We start from the raw sequence: 16327 nt of genomic DNA on the forward strand, positions 1-16327 counted from the left end.
TATTCAATTAAAAAAACAAGACAGAAATCCAAGCTGATAATGATCATCTTGCCATGACACCTCCCCATCAGGTGATATAAAATATTCGGCAAATTGGTTGCGGATTGTCATGGCCGTGCCGTTGACCGCAAGACCATAAATTGAACACAATGTCTTGCTGGGCTCTGGTTCCACATTGCTCTTCTCATTGTCCCTCAGAAAATTGTAAATAATACAGAATGCCATGGCCCCCTTGATTGCATTCTCCATATCCAGTTGCATGGATGACAGCAAAACCCTCCATTTGGCCGCCAAGACACACAACGCGCATTATAGGCTCACCTGTTTCCCATCCAGGGCATCCAGGGCACCAATGCAATTAGGAAATTGTGTTTTTCCCGGAATCCATCCACAACAGATTCCCAGATTTCTTTGGTGGGCTCCTTCATGACTCGTGTAGCTCCCAAATTTCCACACATGTTGACCTCGTTACTGCAGAGACCATTGCGACACCAAAGAAGAAATAATGGTGAAGGGACACAAAACTTTGTCCTGTGGCAAGGAACCTAACATAACAATTATAAAATATTTAATTAAAAACAGCATACGAATAAAAAGTCCTACCCTTAAGCCTAACTCTATCCACTAACCCTATCCCCTTACCCCTAAACCCTAAGCCCATACCCAAACCCCTACCCCTATCTCCTAACCTCTATTGCTTAACCCCTACCCCCTAAACATCCTCATACACATGGGCAATTAACAAAACGAGCTATAAAGTTGTACCGACACCAGGGAAAAAAGCAGTGTAAAAAACACGTTTGTTTTTTTTAAAGACATCCCCCTGCTGTACCAAACTCTCCTCTATGTTATAGTATCAGTACACATGCACAGGGTAGTTTATAATGGTTTCTAGGCAGTTAACTTTAGCAGCATTTTTTTGGAAAGCAAAAAAAATGAGTTCAGGACAGATGTTCAGAGGAAAATGCCTGTAACAGCTTTAAGCCACGTTTTGTTGACAGGCATTTTCAATGAAGATACATTTTTGACTGTTTGAAAAAAAAAAAGTAGCATTTGAAACGCCAATGGCTTGTTACAGTGTGTAAACGCAGTAATCTGCGTTTATAAGTGTTTTCGCTTATAGCCATTTTCAATGGGGAAACATTTCTGACCATTTACAATGTGGAAAAACAAGAGACCGGGGAAGAGAGAGGGGGGAGGGGTAGAGAGGGAGAGAGAGGGAGAGGGGGGAGAGGGGGGGAGAGAGAGGGGGATAGAGGGGGTGAAGGAGAGAGAGAGATGGGGGAAGGAGGGAGAGAGAGAAAGAGGGGGAGAGAGAGGGAGAGGGGGGAGAGAGAGGGGGAGAGAGGGGGGAGAGAGAGATGGGGGAAGGAGGGAGAGAGAGAAAGAGGGGGAGAGAGAGAGGAAGAGAGGGGGGGGAGGGGAGAGGGGGAGAGGGAGGGAGAGGGGGGAACAGGGGCAGAGAGAGCGAGAGAGAGAAAGAGAGAGGGGGAGAGGGAGAGAGGGAGCAGGAGAGAGAGTGGAGAGAGAGAGGGGGAAAGAGAAAGGGAGAGGGAGGGGGAGAGAGAGAGGGAGAGAGAGAAAGAGTGATAGGGGAGAGAGAGGGAAAGAGAGAGGGAGCAAGAGGGGGAGGGGAGAGAGAAAGGGGGAGAGAGAGAGGAGAGAGAGGGGGAGAGAAAGGGGGGGAGAGGGGGAGATAGGGAGTGTGAGAGAGGGAGAGAGAGGGGGAGAGAGATAGAGAGGGAGAGGGAGAGGAGAGGGGGAGAGAGAGGGAGCGAGAGGGAGAGAAGGGAGAGAGAGAGGGGTGGGAAGAGAGAGAGCGATAGGGGGAGAGAGAGAGAAAGAGAGAAGAAGAGAGCGAGAGAGAGCGAGAGAGAGAGAGAGACAAAGGGGGGAGGGGGGATAGAGAGAGGGAGGAGAGAGAGGGGGGATAGAGGGAGGAGAGAGAGAGAGGGGGAGAGAGAGGGAGAGAGAAAGAGAGAGGGGGAGAGAGAGAGGGAGAGAGGGGGAGAAAGAGAGGGGGGGGGGGAGAAGGGGGGCAAGATAGAGGGAGGAGAGGGGGAGAGAGAGAGGGGGTAGGAGGTAGAGAGAGAGAGGGGGCAGGAGAGAGAGAGAAAGAGGGGGGAGGGAGAGAGAGGGGGAGAGAGAAATAGGGAGAGAGGAGAGGGAGAGAAAGAAGGAACGAGAGAGAGAGGGCGGGAGAGGGGGAGAGAGTGAGAGAGAGAAAGAGTGATATGGGGAGAGAGAGGGAGGGGAGAGAGAAAGGGGGGAAATAGGGGGAGAGGGAGAGAGGAGGGGAGAGAGGAGGGGAGAGAGGGGGGAGAGAGAGAGGGAGAGAGAGGGAGGAGAGTTAGATAGGGGGTAGATAGAGAGGGGGAGAGAGAGAGGGAGCAAGAGAAAGAGCGATAGGGGGAGAGAGAGGGAAAGAGAGAGGGAGAGAGAGAGAGAAAGAGATAGAGGGGGAGAGAGAGAGGGGGGGAGAGGGAGGGAGAGATAGAGGGGGAGATAGAGGGGGAAGAGTGGAGAGAGAGTGCCTGGCTAGTCCAAGGCACGGTAACTGGAAGGAGGGTTCCAAGGTGGTCCGGTGCCATCTCAGGTTTGGAGAGGCCCAGCAACTGAAAACGCAACCAGGGGAGGACTCTTCAGAAGAGGGCCATGCACAAGGCTGGCTGCTCGGTAAGAGCCTGGAAGCTAAGCTGAAAGGACACCAAGTGAATCCGCATTCTTACGTTATCGCCGGTCCGGCTGCAAGATACTGGTACTTTAAGAGAGTACCTAATTTCATCCTTCAGTTACAACTAAGTTCCTGTGAGAGACTTTCTGTTCTATTCTAAAGCTCTACAACCAAGTCTGTTGCAGCGACATTGCTATACTTAAATTACCTGTCGGCTGCTAAATTCACAAACAGGGATTTATCCGGTAGATGAAATACCCAGTTGCGAATGGCTATTCCCTGGATCATCTAGAGAGAGACATTTCAAGTGTCAGCAGTTCCAAGAGTACCTGAGCTTTGCTACCCATATCCTCTATTCCCTACTAAGAGACTGAGACTAAGAAACTGTGTTCTGTTCAACGTTTTTGCAAATAAAAATTCCTAAAGGGATTCAAGTGTCGGTCTCTACAGTTTATTGGGCCATCAACATTGGGAAACCCTAGACGAGCAACGAGGTGGAGAAGGTAACGGTAAGCCCAGCAAAACCAGCCGCTCCTTCGGGGGTCAGTGCTATATATAAGTAGGCCAGTATGGTGGCCTGAAATTATGGGAGGAGCCCGGAGGGGTATTTAACCAGCCCGTTCGGCTGTGTTCCTTGTCGGTTCCTGTGCGCGATACTTTCCTAACGTACGTAGTATAACGGGGTGCTATATTGTAGGTAGGTTGATCCAGGGAGAAATCTGATTGCCGCTCGAGGGGTCAGGAAGGAATTTTTTCCCCTGCTGTAGCTAATTAGAGCATGCTCTGCTGGGGTTTTTTGCCTTCCTCTGGATCAGCTGTGGGGATAGCATTGGGTGTGTCGGGTTGTGCAATGTTGTTTGTCTAAATTGTTGATTTTGTCGTGGGCTGGGTGGACTTTTGTCTTTTCAACCTAGCTAACTACACATCCTAGCATAACTTCTTGCAATCGTAGCAAGCACGCATCTTGGCATAACTTCTTCAGTCTTTGCAAGTCATGCTGCTCACAGCCCTGTGTCCGGACGTCTGTGACACCACCGAGTCCAGCCACCACAAACACATCTCCAGTGACGTTAACTCCCTTGCTATCATTGTAAGCACACATTTAAGCGCAACACTTGCTATCACGGCTAACGGCATAACTTGTGATCGTTGCAAGCACTTTTGGTGGCACTCAGCCACACATCATTTTCAGCGGTACTCATTTGGCCACTTGGCCCCAGTGACATTTTTCATACGCCACTCGCCGTTCCTGACGCTTATTCCTCCCTTTGGGCAGTTGAGTTCAGCTTCCGTTCTGCACCAGAGGTCAAGTTGCCACACGCAGCTGGCTTCTTATCATAACACTGTCAGGCTATATCTAGCCAGCATCCGACATTTCTATCCTTACAGGACCCCGGTGAGCCGTCTGTTTATGGCCCATACAGTAAGATCCCCTCTAACTGGTATCCAGAAACATCAGCCCGTAGCTAACGCTAGACACTTGCCCATCACAACTGCCATCTTTAGGGACAGGTAGAATATCCTCGCGCGCCAGTTTCCCCCTTGACAAGCTGACCCTATCAGGTCAGTTTTTCAAACACTTCACCCACACACAGGGGTATATCTAGAAGCAGCTTTAGTCTGTTTCGAGTATGCACAGTTCTGCTATATGGTCATTCCCCAGGGTGGATCTTCATGTCATGCATCCTCATCTTCCCCTCCCAGATTCAGGGCCCCTGTCAGACCCTTAATCTGGACGCCACGGATCTTTCAATGTCAGAGGTTCCGTACTATGTAGATTGGTATGTCATGTTCATACCGTTTGTCTCGCCCCTATCACCCCAGCTAGTGACAGATGTAGTGACCATCACAGGCTTCGCTGCAATTTTTGGCCACCATCAGGCAACCAGCAGAGATCATTGCAAAGATAGGTCTAAATCCCTAGCAGTCATGTCCTTCCTGTGTAGGCTGGTACAGCTGTCGTCATAAATTCAGTTTAAAGTGGACTATACATTGTTCCTGGCCTAGAGCAATCTCGCAGCAGATGCGCTGTTGGGTTTGACTGGAGCCGATCCAGTGTCAACCATTGTCCTTGGTCGCTCTCACCTAAACCCCGGTTTAGCACAATATCTACAAACAGCGACCAAGCTCGTAAACGTCTCACTTTCTCGCAACATGCTCAACCTACCAGACGGCCTGGAGGGCCTTCAGAAATTCCGGACACACCACTCCTGTGAAACTTCCAACATCAGGCAGATACTGGCCTTTTCCTCATACTGGCATACCCAGCTGGCCCTATCCCATAACACTATTCGGCTATACCTAGCCGGCATGCAACATTTCTTGTCCTTGCCGGACACCACAAACCTTCTTTATTCATGTCCCACGCTGTTTGAATCATGCTTCGTGAAGTCCAGGAACTCCAACCGATGGTCAGTGCTAAATGCTTACCCGAACGGGTGACATCCTTAAGGGTATACCGACCATCCTGACTACCTCTCCGTTTGGTCTCTCCCCTAGCATGGTCCTACAAGCAGCCAGGTGTTGGCCTACTACAGGTCCCTGTGACCTGGAAAGTTCACCTACCGTAATCCAGCAGGCCGAGAGCTATGTAAACGCTACTTAGCCTGCTACAAAGGTCACTTCGTACTTCACCTAGCGGTTTCTAAAGAGCAGCAAGTAAGCTCCAGCATAGACATCCACTTTACAGAATAGCGGGTGTCCAGTTGCCAAACTCAATCAACTGTCGACGCTACTCCCCCAACAGTCGGACTCCAGTCCCCTTCTTCCTTTCTTGTCAAAGCCCTTGAGTACTGGTCAGTTTATGAAACACATCAGGGTACTTCTACGCAACTTTCACCTGAATCCTATCCGGTACTCTCGTCACTCCTTCCGCACTAGGGCAGCCTCAGCAGCATCCCATCACGGGGTCCCAGACAATGTCATTGAAAAGCTAGGTAGGTAGGAGTCTGCCTGCTTCACCCAGTACAGCCACAATCCTCAAGTGGAAATGGCTCAGGCATTTATTAAACTCACTCAGTGATCAAACTCAATCAATAAAGAGCTATCCCCTACCAGAATGTTTTTGCCCCCTTATTTTGGTATACCGTACGTTAGACCAAGGCACACTTTCAGGTCTATTTCAAGTGGTGAGTTTATGTTAACCCTGTTTGTCATCCTTATCCGTACCAGACATAGGGCTCTGAACCATAAATAAGAAGGCCAGTATGGTGGCCTGAAATTATGGGAGGAGCCCGGAGGGGTATTTAACCAGCCCGTTCGGCTGTGTTCCTTGTCGGTTCCTGTGCGCGATACCCACCCTCCCATCCCCTTTTTAGGGCATTTCTCAAAGCATCATACTCCTCACGAGAGTACTTATTTCACGTAATTTCATCTTCATTTCATTAATCCTCATTTCTTATCTAGGGTATGCCCCCTTATTTTTGTATACCGTACGTTAGACCAAGGCACACTTTCAGGTCTATTTCAAGTGGTGAGTTTATGTTAACCCTGTTTGTCATCCTTATCCGTACCGGACATAGGGCTCTGAACCATAAATATATATATATCTATCAGATACATGTATTCTCGATTCTGGACAAAATGAGAATCCAAATTTTTTTGCTTACAATAAAAAGATCACGATTCTCTCACAGCGTAAAATCTTTCACATTAGACAAAAAAATTGGGCTTACTTTACTGCTTAGTTTTTTTTAAAAATTCATAAAAGTGTAATTTTTTTCCCCCAAAAAATGCATTTGAAGGACTGCTGCGCAAATACAGTGCGACATAAAATAGTGCAACAACCACCATTTTATTCAGTAGGGTCTCTACTTAAAAAAATATATACAGTAGGGACTGAAGTATTCAGACCCTGTTAAATTTTTCACTCTTTGTTATATTGCAGCCATTTGCTAAAATAATTTAAGTTCATTTTTTTCCTCATTAAAGTGGAGGGCCACCCTGAAAAACAAAAGTACATAAAAAATAAAAAAATCAGAAAAAAAAATGCAACATTTTTTTTTTTAAACTTACCAGAAATGCCTGTTGCTAAGTATATCATCCTCATCTGCCTCTTCCTCCTCCGCGGTGATCTTCTGTCTTCTCTCCTCCGTGCGGTGTCTTCTGGGTAATGGGTCGCATGCGCAGTAGGAAACGGGCAGTGAAGCCGCAAGGCTCCACTGCCTGTTTCCCTTAGATAGAATAGCGGCGCTGGGATCCGAAAGCCGAGGGACGGGTCAGCCTCAGGCGGCCGACATCGTGGGCGCCCTGGAAAGGTAAGTGCTTATTAAAAGTCAGCAGCTACAGTGTTTGCAGCTGCTGACTTTTAAAAATTTTTTTTTAAAGCTGGCCCTCCTCTTTAATGTGCACACAGCACCTCATATGGACAGAAAAACACAGAATTGTTGACATTTTTGTGGATTTATTAAAAAAGAAAAACTGAAATATCACATGATCCTAAGTATTCAGACCCTTTGCTCAGTATTTAGTAGAAGCACCCTTTTGATCTAATACAGCCATGAGTCTTTTTGGGAACGATGCAACAAGTTTTTCACACCTGGATTTGGGGATCCTCTGCCATTCCTCCTTGCAGATTCTGTCAGGTTGGATGGTAAACTTTGGTGGACAGCCATTTTTAGGTCTCTCCAGAGATGCTCAATTGGGTTTAAGTCAGGGTTCTGGCTGGGCCATTCAAGAACAGTCACAGAGTTGTTGTGAAGCCACTCCATCGTTATTTTAGCTGTGTGCTTAGGGTCATTGTCTTGTTGGAAGGTAAACCTTCGGCTCAGTCTGAGGTCCTGAGCACTCTGGAGAAGGTTTTCGTCCAGGATATCCCTGTACTTGGCCGCATTCCTCTTTCCCTCCATTGCAACCAGTCGTCCGGTCCCTGCAGCTGAAATCCCCCCCCCCCCCCCACAGCATGATGCTACCACCACCATGCTTCACTGTTGGGACTATATTGGACAGGTGATGAGCATTGCCTGGTTTTCTCCACACATACCGCTTAGAATTAAGGCCAAAAAGTTCTATCTTGGTCACATCAGACCAGAGAATCTTATTTCTCACCATCTTGGGGTCCTTCAGGTGTTTTTTTTAGCAAACTCCATGCAGGCTTTCATGTGTCTTGCACTGAGGAGAGGCTTCTGTCTGGCCACTTTGCCTAAAAGCCCCGACTGGTGGAGGGCTGCAGTGATGGTTGACTTTCTACAACTTTCTCCCATCTCCCGACTTTATCTCTGGAGCTCAGCCACAGTGATCTTTGGTTTTTTCTTTACCTCTCTCACCAAGGCTCTACTCCCCCAACAGCTCAGTTTGGCTGGACGGCCAGCTCTAGGAAGGGTTTTGGTCATCCCAAATGCCTTCCATTTAAGGATTATGGAGGCCACTGTGCTCTTAGGAACCTTAAGTGCAGCAGAAATCTTTTTGTAACCTTGACCAGATCTGTGCCTTGCCACAATTCTGTCTCTGAGCTCTTCATTCTCATTTGCTCTGACATGCACTGTGAGCTGTAAGGTCTTATATAGACAGGTGTGTGGCTTTCCTAATCAAGTCCAATCAGTATAATCAAACACAGCTGGACTCAAATGAAGGTATAGAACCATCTCAAGGATGATCAGAAGAAATGGGCAGCACCTGAGCTAAATATATGAGTGTCACAGCAAAGAGTCTGAATACTTAGGACCATGTGATATTTCAGGTTTTTTTTATTATAAATCTGCAAAAATGTCAACAATTCTGTGTTTTTTTCTATCAATATGGGGTGCTGTGTGTACATTCATGAGGAAAAAAATGAACTTAAATGATTTTAGCAAATGGCTGCAATACAACAAAGAGTGAAAAATTTAAGGGGGTCTGAATACTTTCCGTTCCCACTGTATATAATGTGTGGAAGTAATTTTCTAGCAAAAAAAATAAAAATTATTTTAACTTGAAACCAACAAATGTCAGAGAACGGTTTAGTGTTTTAGTGGTTAAAGGGGTTGTACAGGTTTTTTTTTTAAAATAACAAACATGTTATACTTACCTCCTCCTTACAGTTAGTTTTGCACAGAGTGGCCCGATCCTGCTGTTCTGGGGTTCCATGGCAGCTGCCTCAGCTCCTCCCCACTAAAGATAACCCCCCTCTGGGAAGCTCTGTGCCGAGGGGGTTAGCTTGCGTTCGTGCTCCCGTGTCATACACTTGGCGTCCATAGATTCCAAGTGTATGACTCGGTCCTGTCCCCCTTGGATTTGATTGACAGCAGCGCGAGCCAATGGCTGCGCTGCTATCAATCTATCCAATCAATGGCCAGACTCAGCGGAGAAGAGGACGCCGGGGGACACGCACAGAGGTGAACGGGCTCAGGTAAGTAAAACTAGGGGGCTGGGGGACCCATGACAGCGAGGTGTTTTTTCACCTTAAAGCAGAGGTCCGGCCATTGTTTTTAAAAAGTCAGCAACTACAAACACTGTAGCTGCTTTGTGAATGGCCCTGTTGTTTTCTGGGACACATACATGTCCCAGAAGAGAACGGGGCAGCTCGCCGAAGAGGAGGAAGTGAAGGAACAGCACAGTGGAATAGGAAGAGGCAGATTGGTAAGTAAAAAAAAAAAAAATGTTCACTTTTTTTTTATATATATTTTTTTAGAATGTTCTCCGACTTAGAAAAAAGGTTCCTGTACTATTTTTGGGGCGACTTCAGGCGACTTGCATTGACTTCTATACAGAAGTCATTTTGCAAGTCACCGCTGAAGTCGTGTGCATGTCGCGCCTAGTGTATTTATGCATGTTTGTGTGTATCTGAGTGCATGTATGTATCTCAGTGTGTGTGTGTGTATATAATATATATATATATATATATATATATATATATATATATATAATATACACACACACACTGAGATACATACATGCACTCAGATACACACAAACATGCATAAATACACTAGACACAACCACAACACACTATCAAATGAGTACACACATTTGTAGCCTGGTAATGGGCAGCCAGCTTCTCTCCTCCCCTCTCTGTCTTGCTGTGCCCACACTCACAACCCAGTCTGTAAGCTGCTTCCCACCCACACTCACAGCTCCTCTCCACTAGATCGAACAACCAGAGTGAGCAGTCCTGAGAGGGCTTCAGTAGCCAGAACTATAAGCAGAGCATCGGAAACTGCGGCCAGGAGGTTCTGTATCCCTCCACAGAGATAAACAAGTCCCTTGTAACTAGGGCTGTTTGCATCCAGACAACTACAAATATGTAAAGATAGGTGACATTCTGATACATGTAATAGATGCTAGATTCTGATTAAGCTTTCATGGGGGTGTTGGAAGAATTTTTGAGGGTTCCCTGGTGTCCAGGTGTCAGGCATAAACCCAGACAGAGGATGTAAAAACTGGACTGTCCGGGTGAATCCCAGACAGGTGGCAAACCTAGATGCAAGGTCCGAGTCCCACTGTCTGTGTCAATGAATGCAGGAGCAGGACTTGGAAGCGAGCCCGCATGTGTCCTACATTCCCTGGGGGGCACCTGAAGAGGAGGGGCTTGGAGTGCCAGCAGAGGACCCCAGAAGAAGAGGATTGGGGCTGCTCTGTGCAAATCTATTGCACAGTGCAGGTACGTATAACATGTTTGTTATTTAAAAAAATAAGGTTTGCAAGTCTCTTATGACTTTTTCTTTTTCAGCGACGGCAGTCTTTGTATTGCTCTCAATAGGTGTACGTTCATTTAAATGCGACTCAGTGTGGAGTGATTTAAAAAAAAAGTCCCTGCAAGGTTCCTACAGTGCGATTTTGGTCCCATAGAATATGTAAACCACATCCAAGTAGCATCACAGGAGCACTACATAATATTATTGAAAGTTGGCTCAAATCAGGATTGCATCAGTGTGAACCCTGCATTAGACATGTGCGATTCAATTCGTACGAATTTCTCTAAATTCGTACATTCAGGAGGATCTGAAATACGAATTTCTATGCTTCTGAATTTTGTACAAAATACGACATTTTGTTTACGAATTTCGGATTCAAATTCCGTTACAGTGGAAACGTGACTGGTGTTTTGTTGACCAATCAGAGGTTTTCTTCTGATGCTGAGTGAGGGTTGGGGAAATGACCTTTTCTAATATGGGAGTGGGAGACTGGAACTGGTAATCGATGGGAGATTCAGAATCGGACAAAATAAGAATTTTCGTTAAAAAACCCAGGAAGTCAGCACAGCACAGGGATGGTGGGAGCCCCTCATAATGGGCACAGCACAGGGATGATGGGAGCCCCTCATAATGGGCACAGCACAGGGATGGTGGGATCCCCTCATAATGGGCACAGCACAGGGATGGTGGGAGCCACTCACAATGGACACAGCACTGGGATGGTGGGAGCCCCTCATAATGGGCACAGCACAGGGATGGTGGGAGCCCCTCATAATGGGCACAGCACAGGGATGGTGGGAGCCCCTCATAATGGGCACAGTACAGGGATGGTGGGAGCCCCTCATAATGGGCACAGCACAGGGATGGTGGGAGCCCCTCATAATGGGCACAGCACAGGGATGGTGGGAGCCCCTCATAATGAGCAAAGCACAGGGATGGTGGGGGCCCCTCATAATGGGCCCAGCACAGGGATGGTGGGAGCCCCTCATAATGAGCACAGCACAGGGATGGTGGGAGCCCCTCTCAATGGGCACAGGACAGGGATGGTGGGGGCCCCTCATAATGAGCACAGCACAGGGATGGTGGGGGCCCCTCATAAGGATCAATTCATCATAACGAACATTCGTAATTGTTACAAAAAGTATTTCATACGAATCCAAATTGAATTTTCAGACACGAATTACGAAATACAAATGAATTCTAATACAAAACTTAAAGGAATGAAACAAAATGTTTATTGACAGTGCACATGTCTACTCTGCGTTAAGATTTATTTTAATATTACCAAGCGGTATGCATGCTCTCTACAACCAACAAATAAGCCATATACAGCATACAGTATACAGCTGCAAAAGATCCAATATTCAAACAATGCTTTTCAAAAGCGTTTCACAAACTGATGCCAGGAGCAAAACCTAAATGTCTAGGTTCACTGACCCTGAAACTGGCAGAGTTGCCCATAAATTGAAGGCAGCCCAGGGACTCCCAGTGAAATGAATTCACCGCTGGGCACTGTACATAGTCAGCAGCTTCGGCTGTGTACAGAATGATGGCAGCTCTAATAGGAGAGAGCTTATATAACAGGAGAACATTGTATATGTAAGCAAGCAGGATGGCAGAGAGGGCGTTAATGATTCATTTGCTGGCAGCATGGCAATCAAACAAAAGAAAAGTTGCGCAGTGAAGCGGCAGCTAGGGAGTTAAGGGTTTGTGTTTTGTAAGAGGAGTGAATATGCTGTGTCATTTGACAGGTGGGAGGGGAGAGATACATGCTACCCACCCCAGGGAGGGGACCATCCAATCCAGGGACATCATGGCTGGGAGATCACAGAACTGACACCTTTTTCATTGCCTGGGGGTCACACTGGAGCTGGATGAAGATGGGATGCCCACATTACCCGAGCCACCTCTAACCATGTGATAAGTGTGCACATAATGCTCTGTGTTGTGTAAGTGAATGGGAGGCTGCACTCTTCCCCTTCTAGTTACTCCTTCATACTCTTAGTACATTTAATGACTTTACTAATAACATGAAGCAGTCCTGGTGATCAGATCTTTTACCCCTAGTCCAAGGGAAGTAACTACCCCTCCACCACCAATTCAAACATGCTTGATTATGACCAAGCCATCTCTTTCCTGGGAGAGTGGGGACCCTACCAGCTTATTGTCTTTTTCCTGCTTAGTGCCAGCACCATTCCCAATGGCTTCAATGGCATGTCTGTGATGTTCCTGGCAGCCACCCCTGAGCACCGGTGCCATGTACCGGACAATGCCAACCTGAGCCTGGCTTGGAGGAATGTCAGCATCCCCTGGGAGGAGAAGGATGGGGCTCTGGTACAGAGCAGGTGTTGGAGGTACAAGCTGGACACCCTGAGGAACTTGTCTGATGTGGGGCTTCTTCCTGGACTACATATCAATGTCAGTAAGTTGGAGAAGGAGAAGTGTCTGGATGGATGGGAGTATGACAAGGACATCTATCACTCCACTGTCATCACTGAGGTCAGTGTGTCCATCAACATCTTCTGAGCTTCACTGTGTTCCATACTAGTTGTTTAGTATAAAAAGTGTAACCATTGTAAGCAAGGTGTTCCTGTCATTTTAATATAGTAGCTGGTGGTTCTGCCATGAAGGTTCATCTTCAGTCACTTCTTGTGGAATGTGCCCCTGCATCGTAAGGCAGCCCATAGATGATTCGATTTACTTTCCTTTCAACATGGATGGAATAAAAGAAAATCCCTTAATTCCCCCCATCAACACTATCGCCTTCTGCGATGCTATTGTGTTCTGCCAGCAGGGGCACGGGAGACCTTCCCAGCAGGCAGAATACAATGATTACTGCTACCAGTTATAGCCACCGGCAGTAATCGTATATAAAAATTCCAGCCGACTGGTTGTACCCAAGCTGATCAACGAATTGTCTTGGGTACACTTAGTGTGCCCATACATGGATCGAATCTCGGCTGACCCCTGTTGAACCAGATGAATTTCGATCCATGTATGGCCAGCTTAGCTTTTCATGCCCCCGAATTGATACAAGCAAAGCTGCGGTGCAAGCACGTATATTGCACAGACATGATCCACCATTGTCTCTATGCCCTTGTACACACGGTTGGACATTCCGACAACAAAATCCATCAGATTTTTTCCGACGGATTTTGTCCGAAACTGGTGTTGCACACACATGGTCGGACAAAGTTGTCGGAAAATCCGATTGTTCGGAATGTGATGACGTTCGTTCGTTGCGACGGGACTATGTTCAGGCTAGTAGCCAATAGCTTTGGTTTCATAATTTGATCTGAGCATGCGTGGCACTTTGTCCGATCGGAATTCTCTACAAACGATCGGATAAAGTCCGATCGGATCATGTTGTCGGAACATTTTATATCCAGCTCTCAAACTTTGTTGGTCGGAAAAAGTCCAATGGAGCCCACACACAGTCGGATTATCCAACAACACGGTGTGTACAAGGGCTATCAAGGATGTTTGCTCTGAGCAATCAACTCAGCCTGCTCTGAGATGCTGGAGCATATGCCAGTAGACAGGAAGTGGCTGAAAGGAGCTAGAGGAGATCAGCAGCAACGAGATTCAAAAAAGAATGAGAAATGTGCAAAACACATCCTATATATAAACAAAAAAACATGTACAGTTTGGTTTCTATAGACACATATTGTAATACTACATGACATATTGCTGATTGGTAGGCAGTTCAAGAGGAAACGTGTTTATTAAACAATACACAATGAATGTACAATTATAATCAAACATTACAAATATTGTTCTTTGGAATTGATTTTCAGGCTCGGTTCACACTTGTGTGATGCGGGAACTGCGGTTCCAGTGCAGGTTCCCACATCACACCTGAATGGCCGGCGGTTCACACTGTCCTCTGCGGACTGCTGCGGGTGTCAATACAAAAGTTAATGACACCTCCAGATCTGTTTGTAGATCGCAGTGCAAACTGTGAAATGGTGCAGGAATCTGATCGCATAGGTATGAACACCCATGTGATCCGATTCCAGTGCGGACCAAAAAAGGGGTCCTGCACCATTTTGTTGCGAATGTGATGCGAATTCAGCCTTACAAATTGCATGGCTGAATTCTCATTGCACAGATATCGCAATTGTGAATGTCGGGCATCACACAAGTGTGTACTGAGCCTCATGCAATCTAATTGTGGTAATTTTTCTGTAAAACATAATTAGACCCCAAAACAAGAATTTAACATTTAGTAGAGTAGCTTACCAATCACTGGATGTGGTGGCTGCATTCGTTTCCTTTTATCAGGCATTTATCACTTTACTTTCACCTGTGATCAGCCAGTAACACACCACCTGCCTTAGGGTGGCTACACTGACTCCTTCACTGCATCTATGGATGAGCAATGTAGAGACCCTTGGACAGCTGCATTATAAATCCGTAGAAAGCGTTGTATTAGATAGACCAAGGCTGGCCATACATTATACAATTTTTTTATTTCATTTTTCTTTAGATTTACCAAAACTGTATAATATGAGATCAAACCGAAACACTTTCAATGTGTATGTAATCAGGCAGGCTCTTGCACTACATAGTTGAAGGTAAATCTAAAGAAAATGAAATAAGAAAATTGTATAGTGTATGGCCAGCCTAATCGATCTCTGGATGGTCTTTACATTATTAGTAACCAACAAGGAAAACCACAACTTCTGCTAACACTTTTGAAGCAGTTACAGCAATTTATTTTTCATTTTAGTATAAAATGTTTCTATAAATAAATAATGGCCAACCATTGTAAACACTGCTGTCCATGTTAAAGCTGATTTCCAAGTTTTTGTGAAGTTTTTAACCAAGCCGGTCTTAACAATCTATTTACTTCATTAACAAATGGCTGTGTGCGCTGTCCAGTATAATAAGCTGTATGTAGCCTCATCTACAGTACATACTGTATACAGCACTTTGTTCTGGCAGCTGGACAAGGACTTCCTGTCCCACTCCCTGAACACAATTGAGTCAGGTTTAGTGCTGCTCAGCCATTCACAGGGAGCTTTGTATTCTATGAATGAATACAAAGCTTCCTATGATTGGCTGAGGTGTAGAGGCTGGTGGGTGACGTCACAATCTCTGCACATCAGAGAAAGCTTTGTATTCATTTATAGAATGACCCACAGCGCTGTATACAGTATGTAGGTCAGACTACATACAGTTCATATATCACCGGCAGGCATTGCATGTATTAGTGAAAAAAAAAATTGTTTATTTGAAACAATCTATTTTTATCTTCAGTAAAACATACAGATCAGCTTTAACCACTTGCCTACTGGGCACTTTTACCCCCTTCTTGCCCAGGCCAATTTTCAGCATTCAGCGCTGTCACACTTTGAATGACAATTGCATGGTCATGCAACACTGTACCCAAACTAAATTGTTTTACCTTTTTTTTCACACAAATAGAGCTTTCTTTTGTTGGTATTTAATCACCACTGGGTTTTTTACTTTCCCTTTTTCATAGTTTGTTATAAAATTTTGCAAACAGGTAATTTTTCTCTTTCACTGATGTGCGCTGATGAGACGGGACTGATGGGCATTGATAAGCTGCACTGATGAGGAAACACTGCTGAGGCAGCACTGATAGGTGGCACAGATGTGCATTGATAGGCGGCACTGATGAGGAGGCACTGGTGGGCACAGATTGGCAGCACTGGTGGGCACAGATTAGCAGTACTGGCACTGTTGGGACTGCGCATGTGTACATGTCCCTTTTACACAAGACGGTTATCGGCTCTCCTATCCTCTCCTCATGCTGTCAGCATGAGCAAACGAGTGCTGATAACCGACTTCTGTTTACCTCTGTGATCAGCTGTGATTGGACACAGCTGATCACATGGTAAAGAGCCACTGATTGGCTCTTTACCTCAACCTTTGATCAGCAGTGTCCGGATAACGTAATCACAGGAGGCTGTCATATGACAGCCTCCCAGAACTGGACGACTGTACTGTAGCTGACATTCAGCTATAGCTCAGTCAGCAAGTGGTTGAACGGTTTCTCTCATCCCTCTAACCGTAA

At 46.1% G+C, this 16327-nt stretch overlaps 1 protein-coding gene across 1 annotated transcript in view; it reads left to right on the forward strand.

Moving 5' to 3' along the window:
* The first annotated feature begins 12070 nt into the window (after positions 1-12070).
* The window catches only part of LOC143963611 (solute carrier family 22 member 4-like), a 155649-nt gene continuing 151392 nt past the window's right edge, over positions 12071-16327 (forward strand). The window contains exon 1 of the mRNA XM_077473289.1: positions 12071-12783. Within this exon, the coding sequence (XP_077329415.1) occupies positions 12391-12783 (393 nt within the window). The 5' untranslated portion in view covers positions 12071-12390. The remainder of the gene's footprint in view (positions 12784-16327) is intronic.

The sequence above is a fragment of the Lithobates pipiens genome, unplaced genomic scaffold (assembly GCF_037356315.1).
Source record: "Lithobates pipiens isolate NorthernLeopardFrog02 unplaced genomic scaffold, aLitPip1_a1.2 Scaffold_8, whole genome shotgun sequence".
NCBI classification, from domain to species: domain Eukaryota; kingdom Metazoa; phylum Chordata; class Amphibia; order Anura; family Ranidae; genus Lithobates; species Lithobates pipiens.